General features: G+C 42.3%; 2 protein-coding genes across 6 annotated transcripts in view; both read right to left on the reverse strand.

Moving 5' to 3' along the window:
- VCL (vinculin) overlaps positions 1–16,515 on the reverse strand; it is a 125,027-nt gene extending 108,512 nt beyond the window's left edge. For all 4 annotated transcript variants that reach the window (XM_002756214.6, XM_002756213.6, XM_009009687.4 and 1 more), the window contains exon 1: positions 16,252–16,515. In XM_002756214.6, the coding sequence (XP_002756260.3) occupies positions 16,252–16,419 (168 nt within the window). In that variant the 5' untranslated portion in view covers positions 16,420–16,515. The remainder of the gene's footprint in view (positions 1–16,251) is intronic.
- A 7,757-nt stretch (positions 16,516–24,272) lies between these two features.
- On the reverse strand, positions 24,273–25,590 carry LOC100411573 (heterogeneous nuclear ribonucleoprotein A3). 2 transcript variants are annotated; one of them, XM_009009689.4, is made up of 2 exons: positions 25,560–25,590; positions 24,273–25,493 (listed from the first exon to the last, which is right to left on the reverse strand). In XM_009009689.4, exons 1-2 carry the CDS (start codon positions 25,563–25,565, stop codon positions 24,651–24,653), a joined length of 849 nt encoding a protein of 282 aa, XP_009007937.1. In that variant the 5' UTR covers positions 25,566–25,590; the 3' UTR covers positions 24,273–24,650. The 2 variants fall into 2 exon arrangements, with proteins under 2 accessions (XP_009007937.1, XP_002756261.1); XM_002756215.6 differs by having other exon boundaries at positions 24,273–25,590.
- Between the last annotated feature and the right edge of the window lie 654 nt (positions 25,591–26,244).

Below are 26,244 nucleotides of genomic sequence, written 5' to 3' on the forward strand. Positions count from 1 at the left end.
CCTCAAAACTAAATTGGCTGTTCCCAGAATGTGATAAATTATATTTTACAAATGCATCATATTTCTCAACTCTACCTAGAAAGCTCGTTCTATCTTATTATTTCAGTGAATGACCTGGATACTCCTTTGAGATTTTTGTTTTGCCTTTTTTTTTTTTTTTTTTAATAAAATAGGACAATGGCTAGGCATGGTGGCTCATGCCTGTAATCTCAGCACTTTGGGAGGCTGAGGTGGGTGGATCACTTGAGTCCAGGAGTTTAAGACCAGCCTGGACAACACAGCAAAACCCTATCTCTACACAAAATACAAAAAAAATTAGCTAGGCATGGTTGTGTACGCCTGTAGTCCTAGCTATTTGGAAGGCTGATGTGGGAAAATCACCCGAACTCAGGAGGTCCAGAATGCAGTGAACCAAGATTGAGCCATTGCACTCCAGCCTGGGTGACAGAATGAGACCCTGTCTCCAAAAAACAAAAAAGAAAAGAAAATAGGACAATGAATGCTTGAGCTAAAATCATAAATCATAAACCCTAATTCTTGCTTCTAAATTGGAAAATATGTATATACTTTTTCCGTCACTATTGCTTCTAACAAAAGAAATATAAATTAAAAATTTTATGTCTATCTTTAATCATGGGAAACTGGCAATCAAAGATTCAAGCACCTAAAACTGTGAGTGATATTTTCCCCACAGTTAGTAAAACTATATTCCACAACATATGGAATTCTACTGAAAGCTTTCATTGGCATTTTGCCTTGTTGAGTAAAAGTTAGAAGCTATGCTTAGACATTAAAAAAAAAAAAAAAAAAAACACTGCCTTTTCATTAGACTAACGTTTAAAATACGACTTAAAATCATGGGAAAATATAGTAATGATAAAATCTAACATTCATTGAGCTCTTAGCTCTGTGTCAGGAATAATTCTAAACATTTTAATGAACTAATTTAACCCACACAACAACATTATGAGCTAAATACTATCTTTAGCTTTGTTTTACACAGAAGGGTCATGAGAAATGGAGATTGAATAACTTCCTCAATGTTACCTATCTCAAAGGTGTCAATAGTGAGATTTAAAACTAAGGAGTTTAACTCTTAACCATTATATTCTACTGTCTCCCAAAATTTTTATCATGTGCTGATTATCATATGCTGATTTATCTAGTATCTATATCTAAAGTCTGACTTTGGTATTTGCTAACTCATACTACCTGCACTTTGCCAAAGATGGCTATTCTGCTCATTTGCAAAGGATCAAAACTAATAGAGAATTCTAAATCCATGTTTATTTCGTATTTACACTTACATGTTCTGCATAACCCTGTGTTGGGCTGTGCAGGATTATCCCCGTCTGCACTCCAGGACTCTATGCCTAGATTTTATTCACTCAGGGAACATGAATTAGATGGTCCTTTTGCATGCAATGTCCTGGGTTAAGCAATGATTTACAGCTACTTTCCCAATTGGCAGTTAAATTTCATTCACCAAGGTTCAACCACAGCCTGATATATATTTCTCCAAAGAAGCTTAAAACAGTTTTGGTAGGAGCATTAAATGGTCTTCCTATTTGTTTATTCAACAAATATTTTACTACACAAGGCAAGATCCTACTATATACCAAGCACCATAATGGATACTAAAAATTCAGAGACAAACACAGCAGAGCCAATATTTGCCCCTGAGGCTCTAGTGGGAAGAGATAATCACACAAATAATTAATTACAACTGAGATAAGCCTAATAAGGAAAAAATATAGAAAGTACATGATAGAAGGACCTAACCTAGCTTACAGGTAGTCAGGTAAAGTGTCCCTGAAAAATGGACATTTAATATGAGAACTGAGGATTAGTAGAAATTATCCAAGTAAAGAAGTACGGAAGAGTACATCAGGCAGAAGGAAGGCCAAAAAGAAGCACTGAGATTTGGAGGAAACAAAAACCCAATGAGTTTGGGTAGACACAAGCAGAAAGCAGCTGAGGCCAATGTTCAAAGGTCTCTTCCTAACTAAGTGTCCTGTCACCTCCTCATTCCCCTCATACTATACCAGTCTCAATCTGCTGCTGGCCCACTGTGTGTGTCACTCTTCCCCCACGTCACTACCACTTCACATATTCTCCATGACTCCAAATAATAAAAACCACTCTAGGCCGGGCGCGGTGGCTCAAGCCTGTAATCTCAGAATTTTGGGAGGCCGAGGCGGGTGGATCACGAGGTCAAGAGATCGAGACCATCCTGGTCAACATGGTGAAACCCCGTCTCTTCTAAAGATACAAAAAATTAGCTGGGCATGGTGGCGCATGCCTGTAATCCCAGCTACTCAGGAGGCTGAGGCAGGAGAATTGCCTGAACCCAGGAGGCGGAGGTTGCGGTGAGCCGAGATCGCACCATTGCACTCTAGCCTGGGTAACAAGAGCGAAACTCCGTCTCAAAAAAAAAAACACTCTATTTGTAGTAGTAACACACAACTCTTCTTAAAGAATAATTTAAATTCTGCAACAATTACGTTGGTGGGGAGAATGTGGATACATTTTTTATAAGATTATTGATTTCACCTATGTTTTAGGCAACTTGCGAACAGAGAATATCAAAAAAAGATATAAACATCTCTTATATATCTTAGTGTTGTTCCCAACACCTAACAATGTGCATAGCTAGAGTTTGATAAATAATTTTACTATTTGGGGGAGAAGAATTGTAGAATGAGAAATTTAAGTGTTGTTGATCTAAATTTTTTCTATATAAGATTTACTAGCCCATTCACATATCCTTATCTATTTTAATTGCATGAATAAAAACATGTTATCCACCTGCTAGATAAAAGATGAGCCAGTTCTCCAGGGATGGAAACAGGACAAAGAGAAGGCTGGAAACACAAAGAAGCTATATAATAGAGGTCCCTCAACTCTCAACTCTAACAACTGTGCCATTTCTCTTTCTTCACAGAAAGCTTACTCATGGGAATAACTTAAGCTTATTTCAAAAGAAGGAATGACTTTGACTTGGATTGTGGCCAGCTGTGGTAAGAAGTGCAGTGAAATTCAGCCAGTTTCCCCTTAAAAGTCATTCAACTGGAAATTTTATCAGCGGGAAATTCTCTAAAGGCCAAAGACTCTATTTTCTGCAGCTTAACAATATTTGTAAACCATTTTGAGTTCTAAGATTCACCACCTCTCTCCTCTATACACACACTCCACATTCATGCCAATCCAGTGTGCTAACTTCTGACAGGAGTGAAAAGGAATTTTTTGGAATCTAAAAGTTCAGAATATGTGCTAACACAATATAATATCACTTATGAATCTTTGTTTCTCTTTGTGACTGTAGAAATATTTGATACATAGCAACATTTGATGGCAGGAAAAGAGAAACACCATGCCTTCCAATAGAGGCAAGAGATAATCAGCTATCCTTATTGTCATGAAATAACCTAAAATGCTAGCTGGCATCCCAAATATCAGAACATAACACACTTAACTGAAGAACTACCATGAGCAAGGGACTATGATAAACACAGAACCAATAATATGAAGAATATAACCCAGTCCTTGCCCTCAGGAAACCAACAGTCTAAAGGGAGAGACCTTAGGGGAATAGGGAGGGAAGGGCGAAGAAAATTTGATAAAATCCGTTATCAAGGACTGATGATCCAGTATATGAGGACACAAAATCTACAAAGTTTTTACCAAGGAACTTGAAAGAAGGCAGTGAGTTCCCCATTTCCTATGTCTAATTATACAAGTTCCCTTTTACCTAACACTCTATCCCACTCTGCCTCTTTGCATGCATGCAATACACATACTTAATCAATGGTTATTTGACCCCATGTCCTTTTTTCTTTCTTTTTTGGAGACAGAGGAGTTTCACTCTTGTCACCCAGACTAGAGTGCAATGACACAATCTTGGCTAATTGCAACCTCTGCCTCCCAGATTCAAGCGATTCTCCTGCCTCAGCCTCCCAAGTAGCTGGGATTACAGGTGCCTGCCACCACACCCGGCTAATTTTTTTTATTTTTAGTAGAGACGGGGTTTCACCATGTTGGCCAGGCTGGTCTCGAACTCCTGAGTTCAGGTGATCCACCCATCTTAGCCTCCCAAAGTGCTAGGATTACAGGCATGAGCCACTGCGCCCAGCCCCCATGTCTTAATAAGTATGTTGAGACCAGAAGTTCTTTCAGGATGTAGTTCATCACCTTGAAGTTATTTCATACTTTCTGAAATAGCAGTTTCCTATCTAGAGCACAGCTCCTCAAATGGCAGAGAAAGTCTTGGGGCATTGCAAGACAATGGGTTTTTTCCTCACCTTGCTTTGAAATTCATGAGCAGGAAAGTGAACTAGCAGTGGGTTTTGTTTTTCTTTTCGTTTTAACTGTGAAAAGGATAAGAGCTGGTGCGTCTATATATAGTTAAATTTGTATTTATACCCAGAGAAACATAAATTGGTTTGGAGTAAAAAGAAAAAATGATGTAAATCAAGTTCAAATAGACCGAAATGAAAAAGGCTGAGAAACACTGAAAGAAGATTGAGAATAAAGATAGATTTTCTAAAATTTCAATAATAATGTATTATTTTGTAACAAGAAAAATTATTCTTTCAGCCTATATGAAGACTCAGCATGATAAAATGTTGATTGCTAATAGTATGCTGTTCAATCATATTATTTTCAGTGTGCTATGAAAACTAAAATACTTTAATTACGATAAAAATATCAAAGAACAAAATTCCCTACTTACCTATTGATCTCAACTTCCTTACCTAATAAATCTTTTTGTAACTTGTTAAGAAGAAAAAAGTAAACCGAATGCAGTGGCTAACCCCTATAATCCCAACACTTTGGGAGGCCAAGGTGGGCAGATCACTTGAAGTCAGGAGTTTGAGATCAGCCTGGCCAACATGGTGAAACTCTGTCTCTACTAAAAATACAAAAAATTAGCCAGGTGTGGTGGTGCATGCTTTTAATCTTGGCTACTTGGGAGGCTAAGGAGAGAGGATCACTTGAACCTGGGACACAGACGTTGCAGTGAGAGGTCTTACCACTGCACTCCAGGCTGGGCAACAGAGTAAGACTCCATCTCAAAGTAAAGGAAAAAAAGAAAAGAAAAAGATGGCTGGCGTGGTGGCTCACATCTGTAATCCCAACACTTTGGGAGGCTGAGGCAGGTGGATTATTTGAAGTCAGGAGTTCAAGACCAGGCTGGCCAATATGCTGAAATCCATCTCTACTAAAATTGTAAAAATTAGCCAGGCATGGGTGATGCATGCCTGTAGTCCCAGCTACTTGGGAGGCTGAGACAAGAGAATTGCTTAAACCCAGGAGGCAGAGGTTGCAGTGAGTCAAGATCATGCCATTGCACTCCAGCCTGGGCAACAGAGTGAGACTCCATCTCAAAATAATAATAATAAATAAATAAATAAAAATGGAAAAAGGTAAGACAGCTTTCCTTTCCATAACGATTCCCAATAGAAACAGAATTAAGTACTAAAGTTGTCTGAAAAAAAAAAAGCTGTAGCCACCTAGACAATTTGAAACTTATGTTACCTGAACTTACGTAGCCTAATATATTCAAACATATACTACAAGATTTCTGCAGATTCAAGGAACAAGGAAAAGGACAGATGAAAGCTCTCAATGAGAGGTCCTTCCTCCAATATATCAAATTTCTTTTCTTTGTGTTTCAGTCTTATTACAGACTTGAATTTCCCCCCAAAAAGTTAACTCTGAAGGATTTACATTATATAGTACTCAAAGTTGTTGAAGCTTAAAAACGCCAAGGCAGAAGTTTGTTTTTTATTCTACTCCTATCTAAACGGAAAGGTTTAAGGGCTGCCCTGCCTGAGAGCAACAAGAACTGACCAAATGGACCTTTCTCATCAAGAATTCTGACCAAAGAGCATTATTCTAGAAAGAAACCTCTAAAAAGAAAGCAGCTAATCTCTGATATTTGCTCATTAAGGATGGCTACTTCTTTTGATACTTCCCTAATGCTGGTTTATTATGTAAAAATATACCCCACCATCAAAACCATGACCTAAAGGTTTAATGAAAAGGGTGGGCCCAAATCAGCCAGAAAGCAAAAAAAGCAGCTGACCAACTTTATGATATCTTTATCTCTTGCCATATGGTTCAGGGAAATAAAGATCCTTTAATGAGGAATTCTGACTCATAGTATGAGACTACACTGTAACTAGCAGGGCTCCAAATAATATATCAACATCTGGTCTAAATCTTTAAATTTTAAAAAGACAGTCCCAAAAAGAGAATGCAAAAATCCCAAGGCCACTTTCAGATAGAAGGCAACATACTCTCACATTATGAATTTAGTAAGTGATCTGCATAGCTGAAATGACTCTGAAACAGAAAAACCACAACTCAAAATAGCCTGAACACTTTTGTTATCTCAAACAATGGGCAGTTAGCCATTCATTCCTCTCACTTAATATATATTTCACTTGTTTCAGTCAAAGCCCATTATAAATTCCATGAACTGGTTCAAATTTGGCTATATCAGATGTTTGAAAGCTTGAGATGGGAAATATTCATTGCAGAGTAATTCTTAATACTATATGTTATGAATAAAAATGAATGCTATGCATATGTTCATTTAATTTAAAAAATTAGGCTGGGCGTGGTGGCTTATGCCTGTAATACCAGCACTTTGGGAGGCTAAGGTGGGTGGATCACCTGAGGACAGGAATTCGAGATCAGACTGGCCAACATGGTGAAACCCTGTCTCTACTAAAAATACAAAAAATTAGCTGGCAATGGTGGCGGGTGCCTGAAATCCCAGCTACTTCGAAGGCTGAAGCAGGAGAATCACTTGAACCCGGGAGGCAAAGGTTGCAATTAGTAGAGATGGCGCCACTGCACTCTAGGCTGGGCAACAAGAGTGAAACTCCATCTCAGAAAAAAAAAAAAATTTAGGCTGGGAGCAGTGGCTCATGCCTATAATCCCAACACTTTGGGAGGCCAAGGCAAGTGGATCACTTGAGGTCAGGAGTTCAAGACCAGCCTGGCCAACATGGTGAAACCCTGTCTCTACTAAAAAATACAAAAAGTAGCTGGGTATGGTGGCACGTGCCTGTAATCCCAGCTACTCAGGAGGCTGAGGCAGGAGAATAGCTTGAACCCAGGAGGTGGAGGTTACAGTAAACCAAGATCATTTATATCTCAGCATTTATATATAGTCATTTTATTTTTATTTTTATAAGCCACTGTACTCCAGCCTGGGTGACAGAGCAAAACCTGTCTCAAGAAAAAAATTATATTGCATACCTATAACCCAGACAGGCATCATCATCCCTGCCACTGAGGAACCTATGACCTATGAGACGAAAAACACTGAACAAGAATGAGTGTAATAAGAGAGCATCTCCATGCTATGCTGAACTACAGGCTATAGATAATGAGGATATTCCCATCCTACCCATTTCCTAAGGGTGCAGTGAAAGACCAGGAAGTCATCAGAAGGCTTTTAAAATGACAATCCTGGCCAGGCACAGTGGCTCACGTCTGAAAACAAAGCACTTAGGGAGGCCAAGGCAGATGGATCACTTGAGCCCAGGAGTTCAAGACCAGCCTGGGAAACATGGCAAAACCTCCTTTGGATATTTGTTTAAATACTACTAAAAATACAAAAATAGCTGGGCATGATGGTACAAGCCTGTAGTCCCAACTACTCAGGAGGCTGAGGTGGGAGGATCAATGCCCAGGAGGTCAACGCTACAGTGAACTCAGATCGTGCCACTGCACTCCAGCCTGGGCACCAGAGTGAGGCCCTGTCCCTAAATAAATAAATAAATAAATAAAAATAAAATGACTATATATAAAACATGAACATTTCATAATTATATAAATGATGAGTAATTAAGTAAGTACGGATCAAATATCCCTTATCTGAAAGACTTCAGATCAGAAGTGTCTCATATTTCAGGTTTTTTTGGATTTGGGAATTTTTACATATATATCATGAACTATATTGGAGCTGGGACCCAAGGTTAACTATAAAATTCATTTAGGTTTCATACACACCTTATACACATAGCCTGAAAGTAATCTTATATAATAGGTTTAATAATTTGTGGATGTAACAAAGTTTTGACTTCTGCCCATCACATAACGTCAGATGTGGAATTTTCCACGAGTGGCATTGTGTCAATACTCAAAAAGTTACAGATTTTGGAGCATTTCAGATTCTCAGATTAGGACGACTCAACCTGTATATGAAATAACCAGGCTAGTTTGTTTTTTAAAAAATATCCAAGAAGTGGTAAAATTCAAGTGAGTCTTTAAAAGTAGTTTCTCCTACTCTTGTCCTTACTCCAGGACTGTAACAGGCAGACCCAATCTAAGCTACTGTCACTGATACCAGAGGACTTTTGTCCTCTTACTTTGTCCATTTAGAGCTATACCAGGTCTATTTATATAACAGCTTTAGAAAAGCCCAATTTTCCACTGTGTACATATAAACATTAAGTTGTGGTTCCATTAAAATTATAAATATAGTTGTAGAAACAAATACAGTCAGCCCTGCATATCCTTGAGTTCCACATCTATGGATTCAACCAACTGGAGGACAAAAATATGCAAATAAAAATAAAAATAGGCCAGGTGCAGTGGCTCACACCTGTAATCCCAGCACTTTGGGAGGCCAAGGTGGGTAGATCACATGAGGTCAAGAGTTTGAGATCAGCCTGGCCAACATCATGAAACTCATCTTTACTAAAACTACAAAAATTAGCTGGGCATGATGGTGGGTGCCTGTAATCCCAGCTACTTGGGAGGCTGAGGCAGGAGAATCACTTGAACCTGGGAGGCAGAGGTTGCAATAAGCTGAGATCATGCAACTGCACTCCAGCCTGGGTGACAGTGAAACTCTGTCTCAAAAAAATAAAAATAAAAATAAAAAATAACGCAACAATAAAAATAAAAATTTAAAACAACACAGCATAACAACTATTTTTAACATTTACATCATATAGGGTATTACAGTATAAGTAATCTAGAGATGACAAAGTATACAGGAGGATGTGCATAAGTTATATGCAAATACCACTCCAATTTATATAAGGAACTTGAGCATCTGCAGATTTTGGTATCTCAGAAGGGTCCTGGAGCCAATCCCTCATGGATACCGAAGGATAACTGCTCATCTCCAAAAATCTTCTATTCTCTCAGTCACATGAGTAAATGTTAAAAATTACTGAAACAAAATATATATATCTGTCTCTGGCTGGGTGCAGTGGCTCATACCTGTAATCCCAGCACTTTGGGAGGCCAAGGCGGGTGGATCACAAGAGATCAGGAGTTTGAGACCAGCCTGGGCAACATGGTGAAACCCCGTCTGTACTAATAATTCAAAAAATTAGCCAGCCATGGTGGTACACATCTGTAATCCCAGCTACTGAAGAGGCTGAGGCAGGAGAATCGCTTGAACCTGGGAGGCGGAGGTTGCAGTGAGCCAAGATCGCACCACTGCACTCCAGCCTGGGCAACAGAGCGAGACTATGTCTCAAAACAGAAAAAAATAGATAGATAGATAGATATCTGTCTCATTCTTACATTTCTTTTGATGTAGGAACAGTTTTACAAATGAAACTTCATGATTCCCTAGGGAATCTACAAAATTATTTTAAATATGATTTCATTCTAATAGGCTTCAAGCTAAGCAATCACATACACCACAAAAACTCTATCTGTTTTTCAGGCATACTTTTGTGCTGATCTGTATCTACTATAACTTCTCAAAAAAGAAATGCTATGAAATTGAGTGTGGCTATGAAGCAAGCTTACCTTCACATCATACTTCTCATAGAGGCCATTCACAAAGGCTATGCTAAAGCCAGGCTCTAAGCAGATACTGTTATCAGGCCCAGGACAAATGGAACCTCTATGAATAACAGCATTCCTGTTGCTTCTGATTCTAGATGGGAAACCTCCAATGATTTTTAACAACTATGCTCTAAGTAGATGTGGAATGGTGGTGTGGAAAAAAGGCAGAGGATCAGGAACAACAGACCACAGTTCAACTAGCTGTGTTCCAGGTTAACTAGCTGTGCTACTGTGGGCAGGTTACTTAATTTATCTGAACTACAGTATCCTCCCTCATCTGTAAAATGGGGACTACCACTATATCTACCCACAGGATTGCTATGAGATTATAAATATGAAAGTATTTTATGAACTATAAATGATCATATATATATTCTTTTTATTTACTCTACTTTTTCCTTAACATAGGAATTATATATTAATTTTCAAAAATTGGAAAATATGGAAAAATATTAGGAAGAAAAAAAGTCACCCACCCAAACACTGTTGTTTATTTAACTGAAATAAAGTCTAATATCAACCAAATTTTAAAAGCAAAAATATTTTCAGATGTTAATACTGATCATTACAATGACAAGATTAACTGCTGATCTCTTTTTAAGATCACAGTAGGCTGGACACATGGCTCATGTCTATAATCCCAGCACTTTGGGAGGCTGAAGCATAAGTATTGTTCGAGGGCAGGAGTTCAAGACTATGTCTCAAAAGATGAAACCCCATCTCTACAAAAAAATAATAATAAAAATTAGCCAGGGTGGAGGTGCACCCCTGTAGTCCCAGCTACTAGGGAGGCTGAGGTGGGGAGGATCTGTTGAGCCCAGGAGTTCAGTGCTGCAGTTAGCTATGATCACACCACTGCACTCCAGCCTGGGTGACAGAGCAAGACTCCATCTCTAAATAACAACAAAAGAAGAGCAGAGCTGTCTTTCCCATTTACCAGTGTAAAGTGAAGATAATATTGCTATTTGTCCCAGAGCTGGTCCCAAGAGCATATGATATACGGGTGAGGCCCATAAAAGTCAAGGTCACAAAAATTTCAAAAATAAATATTTCAGGAGCCCAAGGAGTACTTGCAATACATGCTCTCAGATGCACTGGAGAAAGCAAATTATCTGAAGCCCCATTAATAAAACTGGCATGACTGTAATGTCACATCACAGATTGACACATTTCTATGGGCCACTTTAATGAAAAAAAGAAAAATTTATATACATGCTACAAAGTACTCAGTCTAAAACTTGTATCATTTTTACACTGCCTGTTAAATCAAGCCTTCTTAGAATTTCTTGTGCCCCTTCTCTATTTTTCCTTTCCCACCCTTCCCTTGACTACCTCCGGTCCCTTGACTACCTCCTGTCCCTTGACTACCTCCTGTCCCTTGACTACCTCCTCTCCCTTGTTTCATTATTGCATTGGACTGATTCTCTGTGTTTAAAACTGCTTCAAACACAGTTTTAAGTAGTGCATGTCTACAATCCCTGCTACTTGGGAAGCTGAGGCAGGAAAATCGCTTGAACCCAGGAGGCAGAAATTTCAGTGAGCCAAGATCATGCCATTGCACTCCAGCTTGGGCTACAGAGTGAGACTCCATCTCAAATTAAATTAATAACTCCCACCTAGGGTGAGTAAAAGTGATGACTCACGAAATTACAAATCCTAATGAGTCCTGCCCCCATAAAAGTAAGTAATGCTTCTCTCTCTCTCTCTCACTCTCTTTCTCTCTCTCTCTTTCTTCCTTTCTTGAGTCACCCCTGCCTCAGCTCCTGAGTAGCGAGGACTAAGGTACCTGCCACCACGCCCAGCTAATTTTTGCATTTTCAGTAGAGACAGGGTTTCACCAGGTTAGCTAGGATGGTCTCGATCTCTTGACCTTGTGATCTACTCGCCTCAGCCCCCCAGAGTGCTGGGATTACAGGCATGAGCCACCATGCCTGACCAAGTAATACCTTTCTTTTTTTTTTTTCTTTTTTTTTTATTGAGACAGAGTTTCGCTCTTGTTACCCAGGCTGGAGTAAAATGGCGCGATCTCGGCTCACCGCAACCTCCACCTCCTGGGTTCAGGCAATTCTCCTGCCTTAGCCTCCTGAGTAGCTGGGATTACAGGCACGCACCACCATGCCCAGCTAATTTTTTGCATTTTTAGTAGAGACGGGGTTTCACCAAATTGACCAGGATGGTCTCGATCTCTTGACCTCATGATCCACCCGCCTCGGCCTCCCAAAGTGCTGGGATTACAGGCTTGGGCCACTGCGCCCGGCCGGTCCAAGTAATACCTTTCTTACCACATCTCTAAATATTCAAATCCCATCTGTCTTTAAGACCCAGCTCAATGTTATGTCCTCCATAAAGCCTCTATCTCACCTTCCTCTGACTTTCCATCATTCTCTATTTCCTCAGTGCTACTTAAGACCTCCAATCCAGTATCATACTGATTGTGCCAAGCATGATACTTATCGCTTTGACATTCAAAGGGGTCTCAATAAATACCTGCTTGACAAGTGAATGACTATGTACAATTGAGAACTTCATCCTCATCTAGTAAATTTTAATTTTGGAAATATCCAAAAGTCATTTAGACTACTCAAGAACAGTAATAAAGTAGTTGAGCTCAAGAATGCCTACTTCAGTCAAAACGTACGTTTTCTTTACCAAAATAAGACTAATTTGGCATACATATGTAAATAATCTGAAATAAATTCCCAAAGAAAAGCACTGGAATAAGGATATAACCTCCCAAAGTAACTCCCAAGAAACACTCACCAAGATTATATAAATTCCAGATTTGCTCTAAAATCAGTTTCATTAGTTTACAGTAATACCATTTTTCTTTCCTAGCAAATTCAGAGTTCAATTATCCAGTTCTATTATTTCTTCTTCTACTATATTTCTGATTAATTCCTTCTCCATTTTCCCAGCCACACCCAAATCCAGGCCTTCATTTTCTTCATAACCAACCAATTTAAAAAGCTTCCCAATTTGTCTCCCTTCCCACAGTTCCTTCAACAATATTTATTGAGTGATCCCATGTGCCAATTTTGAGGGCAGGAACTGAGGACCATAAAAGAAATATCAGGCCAGAACAGTGGCTCACAACAGTAATCCAGCACTTTGGGAGGCCAAGGCAGGAGGATTACTTGAGCCCAGGGATTCAAGACCCTGTCTCTATTTAAAACCAAAATAAAATTTTTTAAAAAGAGAGAAATAGCAGACAACGTGTTACCTCCGAGAACAATTTGAAGCATGTACAGAATCCACATATTTAACAGTCACAATTGGCACTGAGAATGCGAATAAATGGGTAGGTCCTCTGGCCTCCGCAAAACACACTATACTGTTTTCACATGCCATTCTCACACAGTCTTTCTCACACACTATTCTCTTCCTCCTCCCCCTCCTGCTCTCTTTGCTCATCTTATTAGATAAGGCCTATGTTACACTGCCCGTATGTCTCGCACCAACTTAATCTCCAATTTCTCTCCAACTTGTCTCCTGAACTGTGATCAAGATAATCTACTAGCTGTAACCTGGAAGTAACTTACTCATAAGTACCTTCGGTCATGATTAACTATTTATCAGCACGATCCTCCCTACTTTGTCTCTGCTAACCCATAGCTACCACCAATCTCAAGTTCCCTCTTTTGCATGTGTTGGGAAGTATGTAACTTAACTACATATCATTGTTTTCATCTTTAAGACCCAGCTTATTTCTTTGGAATTTCCCTCATAGTGTGCATTACAGTGTTTCCTAACTAAGTGTATATATCACAGTTACCTATGGAACTTCTTAAAAATACAAAGGCCTGGCCAAGCACAATGGCTCATGACTTCCAGCACTTTGGGAGGCCGAGGAAGACAGATCACGAAGTCAAGAGATCGAGACCATCCTAGCCAACCCTCTCTGCTAAAAATACAAAAATTAGCTGGTGGCACACACCTGTAGTCCCAGCTACTTGGGACGCTGAGGTAGGAGAATCACTTGAAGCCGAGAGGTGAAGGTTGCCGTGAGCTGAGATTGCACCACTGCACTGCAGCCTGGTGACAGAGCAAGACTCCATCTCAAAAAAAAAACAAAAACAAAAACAAAAAAAGGCCAGATGTGGTGGCTCATGCCTGCAATCCCAGCACTTTGGGAGGCGGAGGCGGGCAGATCACAAGGTCAGGAGTTCAAGACCAGCCTGGCTAACATGGTGAAACCCCATCTCTACTAAGGATACAAAAAAATTAGCTGGGCATGGTAGCATGAGCCTGTAATCCCAGCCACTCAGGAGGCTGAGGCAGGAGAATTGCTTGAACCTGGGAGGCAGAGATTGCAGTGAGCTGAGATTGTGCCATTGCACTCCAGCCTGGGTGACAGGGCAAGACTCCGTCTCAAAAAAAAAAAATACAAAGGCCTTCAGCTACTCAGGAGGGTGGGGCAGGAGGATTTTCTCAGCCCAGGAGATGGAGGCTGCAGTGAACTATGATCATGCCACTGCACTCCAGCGCCTGCATGACAGAGAGAGACCCAGTCTCAAAAAAAGAAAAAAAAAAAAGCAAAATACAAACGCCTTGACCCATGGGAGCTGGACATCTTTATTTCTAAAAAGCCCCGCTGATGATTCTCATGCACACTCCAAGCTGAGAACCACTGATTTATTGCAATGCTTTCCATATAAAAGACATTCAATGCTTATTAATTCATGGCAATGGAAGCCCATAAATAACTTTTCTCTAAATAGCCTAACCAGATATCAACCCCTAGACTACACTAGCTCTGTTCCAAGTGCAACATGTGGTTTTAAGATTTCATTTCCTGAAGTACTACATGGAGAGACACTATTACCTTGTCTCTTTACATTGTTTCCTATTTGTTGAAAAATGGAGGCCTGGAATGCAGCCAGGTTAGACAACACTACATAAGAATGTACTCTGGAGTGCTCTGTTCAAATTAGTTATAAAAAGAAGAGCAATGTACAAGTAGACATTGTGAATGAATACAACATTCTTATTGAATGAATAGATTCTTACTAAAGCTATACAGAAGTAAGATCGGGAATTTCGTCGGTGGTGTCTCTCCCTGTCTTCCTAGCTACCAGTCTCCTGAATTGCTTGAGACAGTCCAGGGACCCCTGAAGACTGAGAAAGACTTTCAGCTGCTAAAGAACCTCTAAGTGCCCTAAAGTGCTTGAATCAGATAAGCAACCCAAGCCCCACCCAGACAGACCCACAGTTGCTCCCAATTGCCCTGACATACACTATTTACACAGCTCAGTGGGGGAGCAGTATGAACTTTTTCCAGTTGTTCCTCACAAGCAGGACCAGTCTGAGTCACCCACCTAGGGGGGGAAAGAAATGTGTGGCATTAGCCAGAGGAGTGTTGGGAGACTGGTCTCAGCACCTCTTTTTTCCCATTTCAGACGTAGGCTCCACCTCCTCCAGGAATCACCTCGTTTATTAGTGATTAGTGGTTACAGCTGTGGGTTACAGGGGGTGTGCAGAGCCACCAGGAAAGTTGTGGATGGGGAGGGGATACCCCAGCCTTCTCTCCGGCAGGGGCGGCAGATCCCAGATTCCACAGGCCTCTCCCAACAGCTCCATCTTGCTTCCTGCCAGGAGGAGGGGCCAAAGAGGGCCCCGAGTCTGGAATGGCCCCAGTGGGAGAAGGCCGTTTGACAGCAGGTAAAGCCAGGTGGAAATGTCCACAGGAGGGAATGAAACGAAGGGCAGCAGAGCTGAGCGGAAGGAAAAATTGAGGTTGTGGTCACGAATGACTGCATAAAGGTGTGAGTGCCAAAGGAGTGAGCAGAAGTAAAATGCCCAGGAGGGAGGAGGAGGCGACAGAGAGTGAGGCAAGTGAATAAAAGGACCGAATGCAGAGATCTCTGGCGAGCGGGGGTGGGCGACGCAAGTCATAGGGTGAGGGGCAGAAGTATTAGAAAGGAGGACAACGTTACTCAAATAAGGATCCCTGGGAGAGAAGGCAGGGATCCGTGGGAGGGCCCGCTCTCCCTCCCCCACACAGGCCAGATCAAGGAGGCCTAAAAAGGCGCTGAAAGCGAGAGGGTCAACGAGGGGACGAAGCCTGCGCGGAGCAGGGACCCTCAGACATCCCAGCAACTCTCATTTACCGGGCGTCTGCTGTGGGCCACACGCCGCGCGAGGCAATACACAAATAATACCTCCCCGGATCTTCACAACAAGCCCGCAAGGCAGCCTTTTTCATGACTGCTCCCATTTCATAGATGAGGACACTGAGGCCAGGCGAGTCTCAGGACTCGCTCAAGGTCACAGGGGGGGAAGCGGCCATTAGAACCCTTTGCTCCCGGCTCCGGAGCCCACGCGAAAAGCCAGGGCCAGCGAGCCGGCCAAGGGCAGCCGCGAAGCGGGCCGGGGCCCCGGGGACAACTCCCGCGCCCGCCTCCGCGACAGGCCCTGCGCGCTCACCCGGACGAGGTTGCTGACTGCCGCCTGCACGGCGGCCACGGGCGCGGTGAGGTCAGGAATGGCTTTGCCGTCCACCTCGCCCTCCTCGTGCATGATTACCAGGTGGGAGATCTGCTGTGCCACCGGCTCCAGAATGCTCTCGATCGTGCGCGTATGAAACACAGGCATCGCGGCGGCGAGCGGGGCGGCGAACCGCAGGCAACAGAGAAGTGGGATCCACGGGGCCGGGAACCGGCGAAGAGACAGACTCCGAGCAGCAACTACGGAGTTGGGGCTTCCCTTAGCGTAACCAGCCTCACGGATGCCCCGCCTCCTCGCGTCGCCGCGCCCAATGTTAGCGCCGCTCAGACCCGGGCCGCCACTCCTACTGGTCCCTTTTCGAGATGCTCCGCCCCAGCCACCGCGCCGCCAAACCCCGCCCCACCCTCATTCCCAAGGGAGGGGCCTGAGATTGGGGCTGAGCCGCCGGGATTGCTACCGGATTCCCGAGCCCCAACGCTGGGCGCTCCTTATAAGGGCATAGTGGGAGCGGAGCGGGCGACTGGAGTCGGCTGGCCCCGCCCCCGGGCCGCCTCCCCCCTCGGATCTGGTGAGCTCCTCCCCTCTGCAGAATCACCTCAGCGGGGCGGGATCTCCTCACCTCAGGCGGTGCTAGAGTCTAATGAGACCAAGGGGTCTCCCGCGTCCCCTCCTCAACTTTTCCCTTCACACGAAACCCTCAAAATATTCTTTCCATTCCCTCTCAGCAGTGCATGGAAAGGTTTTTAGTAAAAGATTCAAACAGCAGAGGCGCACTGAGAAACAGCAGCGTCCCATTCATGTAAACGCAGACTCCACCCTCTACCCTCCTCAGAGACAGTCTTAACAGCTGGGTGTGTAGCCTTCTAGACATTTGTCTATAGATTCGCTTCTACATATATCTGTTCTAAGTAAATGAGATTAATAAACGTTTTCCTGGAACTAGGTATGTTTTGCCCTTGATGAAAATGCCCTTATCTTTCACTGTTGGTAAAGATAGGTCTATCTAATTATTTTTAATGACTGCATGGTATTCCATTGCATGAAATAAAACTATTTACAGAACCAATTTCCTAGTCATAGACTTGGGTTGGGTTCAGGTTTTCACTATTAAAAAAAAAAATTCTGCATGAATTGTACTTTCCTCTGTGCTGCACATCTGTGTGTTTATCTAGGGCAAATGTCTCAAGGGAAGTGAAAAATGCAAAAGTATGTGCATTTTATATTTTGATAGGTAAGATCAAATTATCCAGTTACCTGATGCTTTGTATAAGACATCTTCTGAACGTCTTACTTGCTTCAAATTCGCTCTTGCCCAAGCTTTCCCATTCTGAGACAAAAACACTTTCAGTAATGCCTCCAAGCAAAAGATTGTCACATCAAATGAAAACTTTTGTCTAGTCCTACCACAACCACCAGAGCTGTTTTCCTGCCCATTGCTTTGTGTTAATAGTATTAATATTTAAGTGATGGGGCCAGGTGCGGTGGCTCACGTCTGTAAGCCCAGCACTTTGGGAGGCTGAGGTGGGCGGATCACCTGAGGTCAGGAGTTCCAGACCAGCCTGGCCAACATGGTGAAACCCCATCTCTACTAAAAGGTACCTGTAATCCCAGCTATTCGGGAGGCTGAGGCAGGAGACTCGCTTGAACCCAGGAGGTAGAGGTTGCAGTGAGCCAAGATTACACCACTACACTGGGTGACAGAGCGAGACTCCTTTCCAGAAAAAAAAAAATTGAAGAAATTAAGAAAAAAAAAGTTAAGTGATGGAACTATATGATTTTTTTGTTGTCGTTTAAATTATTTTATTGTATTTATTTTTTATTTTTTGAGATAGGGTCTCACTCCTATTGCCCAGGCTGTAGTGCAGTGGTGTGACTTTGGCTCACTGCAGCCTTGACCTCCCTAGGCTCAGGTGATTCTACCACCTCAGCATCTCAAGTAGCTGGGACCACAGGTACATGCCACCACGCCTAGCTAATTTTTGTGATTTTGGTAGAGATAAGGTTTTGCCATATTGTTCAGGCTAATCTCAAACTCCTGGAATCAAGAAATCCACCTGCCTTGGCCTCCCAAAGTGTATATGGCCTCCCAAAAATCCCCATCTTGTCCCCACTTTGCTGATTATATATTTATGTGCAGTTTAACCTGTTCTTCTGCCCTAAATTTTTCCTACAGATTGGTAGAAAGATTCAAAGGCTTGATCACGTAATCGTCTTTAACGACTGACTGGCCATATTAACCTCCCTAAAATATCACATGGCACATCCAGCCCTTGTGCTCCCCCCACCAGTCCATAATCATACCCACTTTGTCCCCCTCATTCCCACATTCACTGGCTCCCTCTAAAATCTTTCTTGGGGCTGTTAGCACATGCTAACACCAATGCCCTCCACAATCTTCTAGGTCCCAGACCAACCTTACTGCCTTCAGCTTCCCCACCTAGACCCACAGACAGGCAGGTTAAACAGTGCAAACAGCACATATTCAGAGCTATCCAGAGATCTACCCAGAACCCCAGCTTTACAACTGGAGATATAACTCTGGCAAGAGGCTTTTCTTCGCTCTGCTAGAACTTCTTTCTTTATTAAAGTGGGACAATAGCACCCTCATAGAGCTGATGTAAGGATTAGTGAATGAATTTGTAAAGCACCCAGGAGAACTTCAGTAAAAGAAACAATTATCATTATTAGAGCAGTCACAAACTGACATATTCACAGTCTCCAGAAATTCCTGGTAGAGTTTCACTTTTGAGTTTTTCTCCGCATTTCTTTCCCACCTAGAAAGCTCTCTGTGCTTGTCTAACTCTTACCTATTGGGGTAGACAGAATTCTAAGATGTCCCCCAGGATTTCTCACTCTGAGTATATACACTCTCCATAATCCCCAGGCTGTGAATATAATGAATTTTACTTTCATAATTAGATTACATTATATAGCACAGTTGGTCTTAAAATAGGGAGATTATCCAAGTGGGCTTGACCTAATCCCATGAGCTCTTTTAAAGCAGAGTTTCTTCTCTGGCCAGTCACAACATATGAACTCAAAAACACAAGAGGATTTGATGAGCTATTGCTATATTCAAGATGTGGGAGGCCGTGTGTCAAGGAATGTGGGCAGCCTCTCGGAGCTGAGAATGACCCCTGACTGACAGCCAGCAAGGAAATGGAGAACTTAGTCACACAGTTACAAGGAGCTGAGCTCTACCAACAAGAAGAATGATCTTGAGAACAGATTTTTCCTCCAGCTGAGAGCTCCAGTGGACACCTTGATTTTAGTCCAGAAGACACCTTTATTTCAGCTTTGCAACACTGAGCAGAGAACCCAGTCACACCATTCAGGACTTCTGACCTACACAGTTGTGAAATAAAAAATGAGTGTTGTTTTAGGCCTCTAGTTTGTGGTGATTTGCTCATAACAATAGATCACTAATATACCTACCCTTAAGGTCCACTTGCAGTTCTTTCTTTATGATTTCCCATAACAAGGCCCTGGCATGAGCTGTTTGTAACTAACCCTTTGAATTGCGCTTTTCTGACATGATAATTTTACATTTCTCTCCTATGACACAGGCTGCTAGATGTCCTCCAGTATGTCTGTTCTGCTCTTCCTCCACAGTAATAGAACCCCAGATTTATGTGGGCACTTAGCCATATGGTTCTCATTTGACACTTGGAAAATTACAAATCTGTTTTCTAATGTCTAAATGGGGATAATAAAGTTTTCCATCTCACTCAACATAGCACAGATTATTAAGGACTCAAATGTTACTATAGAAAGAGAGAGGTCAGTTCATAGCATGGCTAGACTAAGGAATCATCAAAAGAGTGTGTGATGCTCAAATTCCAAGCAGAAGGATATTCCCATAGTCCTAAGGATAAAAGAGTCTATGGGACAATGGAACTAAATCTGCCCTCAAAGGAAGAATAATGTTTGGTTAGGCAGGCAAGAGGGCAGACATTTCAGAATGAACAAGGCAGAAGGTGGGCAAATGTTCCAGATCAGTGATTAGTCAGACTGAAGTGAATGTTCATGCAACTCAAAGATAAGGAAGAAAAGGGAAATTGCTACAGAATTATAAGCTACAGAGGTAAATGACTGTGTGACATTTACTCTTGATTGTGGCTAGCTCAACATTACTCTTTACTGTGTAGTTTGGAGACCACTAATGATAGGGAACATTGTAAGATATGTAAAAAAAAAAAAAATAGCATTTATTTTTTTCTTTTTTTGAGACAAGATCTAGCTCTGTCACCCAGGCTGGAGTATAGTGGTGTGACCACAGCTCATTATAGCCTCAACCTCCTGGGCTTAAGCAATCCTCTCCCACCTACAGGTGTGTACCGCCATCACACCTAGCTTTTTTTTTTTTTTAATAGAGACAAGGGTCCTGGACCAGGAGTGGTGGCTCATGCCTGTAATCCCAGCACTTTGTGGGATGCAGGCAAGTGGATCACCTGATTTCAGTAGTTCAAGACCAGGCTGGCCAACATGACAAAACCCCATCTCTACTAAAAAAAATAATAAATAAATACGTTTAAAAAGAAACAGAGACAAGGGTCCCCTATGTTTTGCAGGCTGGTCTCAAACTCCTTGGCTCAAGCAATCCTTCCACCCTAGCCTCCCAAAGTGTTGGGATTGAGCCATTGCTCCCTACCCCAAATTTAGCATTTCTAAATTAGAAATCATGGCCTCGCACGGTGGCTCACGCCTGTAATCCCAGGACTTTGGGAGGCTGAGGCGGGTGGATCAGTTGAGGTCAGTTCAAAACCAGCCTGGCCAGCGTGGTGAGACCCTGTTTCTACTAAAAATACAAAAATTAGACAGGCATGGCGGTGGGCGCCTGTAATCCAAGCTACTCAGGAGGCTGAGGCAAAATAATCGCTTAAACCCAGGAGGCAGAGGTTTCAATGAACCGAGATTGCACCACTGCACTGCAGTCTGGGCAACAGAGCAAGAATCTGTCTCAAAAAAAAGGGGGGTGCTGGGTGTGGTGGCTCACACCTGTAATTCCAGTATGTTGGGAGGCCAAGACGGGTGGATCATTTCAGGTCAGGAGTTCGAGACCAGCCTGGTCAACATGGTGAAGACTCATCTCTACTAAAAATACAAAAAAAGTTAGCCAGGCGTGGTGGCATGTGCCTGTAATCCCAGCTACTGGGGAAGCTGAGGCAAGAGAATGGCTTGAACCCGGGAGGCAGAGGTTGTAGTGAGCCGAGATCTGAGATTGAGCCATTGCACTACAGTCTGAGCAACAGAGGGAAACTTGGTCTCAAAACAAACAAACAAAAAAGAAATCACTGGGGAACAATTTTTGATGGTAGCAACTCTATTACACAACAGCTCCATGACATGGGTAACTTTCTATTTTTTTTATTCTGTAGCAATTCTCTGAGGTAGGTGGAAAACAAGAAATACAGCTCCCTTTCATATACAGACTGAGAAATTGAGACATAGTAGCCACTGTCAGTTGTGAGTACAATTTGTGAATTTTTTTTTTTTTGAGGTGGAGTCTCGCTCTGTCGCCCAGACTAGAGTGCAGTGGCACAATCTCAGCTCACTACAACTTCCGCCTCTCAGGTTCAAGCAATTCTTGTGTCTCAGCCTCCCAAATAGTTGGGATTACAGGCACCTGCAATCATGCCCAGCTAATTTTTTTTTTTTTTTTTTGAGACAGAGTTTTGCTCTTGTTACCCAGGCTGGAGTGCAATGGCACGATCTCAGCTCACCACAACCTCCGCCTCCTGGGTTCAGGCAATTCTCCTGCCTCAGCGTCCTGAGTAGCTGGGATTACAGGCACGCGCCACCATGCCCAGTTAATTTTTTGTATTTTTAGTAGAGACAGGGTTTCACCATGTTGACCAGGATGCTCTCGATCTCTTGACCTCGTGATCCACCCGCCTTGGCCTCCCAAAGTGCTGGGATTACAGGCTTGAGCCACCGCGCCCAGCCACCCAGCTAATTTTTGTATTTTTGTAGAGATGGGGTTTCACCGTGTTGGCCAGGCTGGTCTTGAACTCCTGACCTCAGACGATCCGCCCATCTTGGCATCGCAAAGTGCTGGGATTACAGGCATGAGCCACCACACTCAGCCCAATTTGTGAAAATTTTAATCCAGGATAGAGCTGTTTATAAAACCTGAGACTTCTATATTTAGTTGGGATGCTAGGTGTCTCTCCAAGTTTTAGGGCTCTCCTCCTGCCTAGTTTTTGGACTGCTGAATATCAGTTATATGGCTAGATTTACTTACATATTTCCATACATTCCAATACCCTTTGTGCCTGCATAAGTGAACCTGTAACTACACACACACACACACACACACACACACACACACTCGCTCGCTCTCTCTCTCTCTGCATTCCCCAGCTCATCACAGATGAACCTTCTCTATCTAGACCACTTCAGCAGCCTCTTCCCCACATGTGAACCACACAGTGGCTTTGTTAGTAGCTCTTCCTTCCTCTCTCCAAACACTGACGTGTACACCACGCCCCACCTCCACCTCCACCCAAAACCGCAACCATTTCCCCCATCACTTTGAATTGTGGTTCTCTTTTCTTGACCAATTTTTGAAAATTCAATGTGGGTTTAAGTCATTTTCCACTTTATACGTTTTCCAATTTTTTTTAATTATACTCTTCTTTATTGTACTTTAATCTGTGTTGTGTGAGAAAGCTACAGATAAGACTATTAAAGTTATGTAAAATTGCAGCTCCTAGAGATGACACTATTAGCATTTTAATGTATTCTCTTTCAGCCTTTTTCTGTTCATCTGTATTGTGTGTGTGTGTGTGTGTGTGTTCAACTTTTTTCTCATGTGATTTTTGAGATCATTTGCATACCATAAAATTCACCCCTTAGAAGTATAGTGTTCAATTTTTATTCTTGCTCTTTTCACCTAAATATATCAAAAGCATGTCCTGTAATTGCAGCTACTCAGGAGGTTGAGGCAGGAGGATTTCATGGTAGTCAGGGTTCTCCAGAGAAACAGAACCAATTGGAGATTACATCTATCCTATTGAGTAGTGTGTGTGTGTGTGTGTGTGTGTGTGTAAAATAAAGAATTGGCACACACAATTATGGAGGCAGGCAAGCCCTAAACCTGCAAGATGAGTTGGCAAAGTGGAGACCCAGGAGAGTAGAGATTTAGTTCCAGTCTGAAGGCCAGTAGTGTCAAGAATAAAGGAGAGTTAGTGTTTCAGTTCAAGTCTGAAGGCAGAGAAAAAAACCAGTTCAAACACACATAATCAGGCAGGAAAGAATTATCTTACTTGGAGGAAGGAGGAAGGTCACTCTTTTTTTTTTTTTAATTTTTTGAGTTGGAGTCTTGCTCTGTCCCAAAGGCTGGAGTACGTGGTGCAGTCTTGGCTCACTGCAATCTCTGCCTCCCGGGTTCAAGTGATTCTCCTGCCTCAGCCACCCAGGTAGCTGGGACTACAGGCCTGTGAAACCATGCCCGGTTAATTTTTATATTTTCAGCAGAGACAGGGTTTTACCATATTGGCCAGGCTGGTCTTGAACTCCTGAGCTCAAGTGATCTGCCTGCCTCTGCCCCACAAAGTGCTGAGATTACAGGCATGAGCCACCATGCTAGGAGTTTTTTTTTTTTTTTTTTTTTTGAGATGTAGTCTCGCTGTCATCCAGGTTGGAGTGCAGTGTCACGATCTCAGCTCACTGCAATCTCTGCCACCCAGGTTCAAGCAATTCTCCTGCCCCAGCCTCCCAAGAAGCTGGGACTACAGGTGCCTGCAACCAGGCCTGGCTAATTTTTGTACTTTTAGTAGATACAGGGTTTCACCATGTTTGCCAGGCACCTCTTAGACTCCTGACCTTGTGATCTGCTCCCCTCAGCCTCCCAAAGTGCCAGGATTATAGGCAAGAGCCACCACACCCAGCCAGAAGGTCACTCTTTTCCTTATATTCAGGCTTTTAAAATTATTTGATGAGGCCCTCCCACACTAAGGAGAGAGGATCATCTTATTTTTTTTTTTTTTTTTGAAAAGTTAAAAATTCCTTAATTTTTTATTCCTGGTACCACTACCACAATTTACAGGGCAATATACCTGATGTAATGAAAAGAAAAAGAAAAAGACAAAGCTACAACAGATAAAAGACCTCAGGAATGTACATCTAATTGACACTACATTGCATTAATCAATAGCTGCACTTTTTGCAAACTGTGGCTATGACAGTCCTGAACAAGAAGGGTTTCCTGTTTAAGCTGCAGTAACTTTTCTGACTATGGATCATCGCTCCTTCTGTGGCAGATTTTTACAGTTCCTCTAATGCATTTGGGACGACTGTCTCAAAGTAACCTGCAGCTTTCCTGACAACTCCTCGCTCTCTCTCCTGCTAAGAACTGTAGCCCTTTTCTGCTGCTTTTAGAACCTTCTGCTACCATATCCACCACTTCCACCACCAGATCCATAACCACCACCATAGGGACTGCCCGAGCTTCTTCCACCAAAACTGCCCCCTTTCATGGGTCCATAATTTGATTGCTGTTGTCCACTATAATTTCCAAAATCATTATAGTTCCCACCACCACCATAGTTACCTCTTCCACCAAAGTTTCCACCACGGCCAAAATTACCTCCACCACCTCCAAAGTTTCCTCCGCGACCCATAAAATTGCCAGATCCACCTCCACGACCTCTCCGTGATCCAGCAGACTGCATCTCTTGTTTAGAAAGGGCCTTTTTCACTTCACAATTATGCCCATTAATAGTGTGGTATTTCTGAACAACAATTTTATCAACTGTATCATGATCATCGAAAGTTACAAAAGCAAATCCTCTCTTTTTTCCACTCTGCCTGTCTTCCATAACTTCTATGGTTTCAATCTTGCCATACTTTTCAAAGTAGTCTCTCAAATTATACTCTTCCGTATCTTCTTTAATACCACCAACAAAAATTTTCTTCACTGTTAGATGGGCACCAGGCTTTACAGAATCCTCTCTAGAAACAGCTCTCTTTGGTTCCACTACACGCCCATCAACCTTGTGTGGTCGAGCACACATTGCTGCATCCACCTCTTCAACACAAGAATAAGTCACAAAACCAAAGCCCCTGGAACGTTTGGTTTGGGGATCTCTCATTACCACACAATCTGTAAGTGTGCCCCATTTCTCAAAATGTTCTCTTAAACTATCATCTGTAGTTTCAAAGCTCAGACCACCAATAAACAGTTTTCTCAACTGCTCTGGTTCCTTTGGATCATGGCCCTCCTCCCCGCGGCGGCGACGGCGACGGCCGGAGTCGGGCTGGGGGCGACCGGGCGGCGGTTTTACCTCCATTTTGAGACCGGACTCGCCTCTTCCCAGGATCATCTTATTTACTCAGTCTATCAACCTAATTATTAATCTTATTCAAGAATACACTCACAGAAACACCCAAAATAATGTTTGACCAAATATGTGGGCACCCATAGCCTAGTAAACACAAAGTTAACCAGCATGCTGAGAAAATAAATCCTCCTATGATTTAGTCCAGTTTGGCGTGGGTTTTCCTTCACTTGCAGGCCAAAGAGACATAACTGATTATGTTGATAAAATTATGATATTATTTGTGATAATATAATTACATATTGATTATGTATGACAAAATGGAAATCAATATTTCCTGTTTTAGAAAAAAAGATAATTTTAAAACATATTGATTAAATTATTTGAAAATAATAAACTCATCACATTTTAAGATAACATGTTTTTATGAAAATAACGGGAACCCTGTAAAACTGTCTCAGAGAGACAGGCCCTGAGTGTGGCCTAGACCACACTTTGAAAGCCACAGTTACATGCTGATGAGTTCCTTGCCCTTATCATGCCAATTTTAGCAATTGTCTCTTATTTTGACTTCTCAGAATCACACCCATCTTTGTGCAGTGACAAAATTCTTCTTTCTTAAAAAGAATCTATTTGAGATGGTTCAGATGAGGCTGACCACAGCCCTTTTCCAACTCAGTAGTAAGCATGT

Source organism: Callithrix jacchus, chromosome 12 (assembly GCF_049354715.1).
Source record: "Callithrix jacchus isolate 240 chromosome 12, calJac240_pri, whole genome shotgun sequence".
Taxonomy (NCBI): Eukaryota; Metazoa; Chordata; class Mammalia; order Primates; family Cebidae; genus Callithrix; species Callithrix jacchus.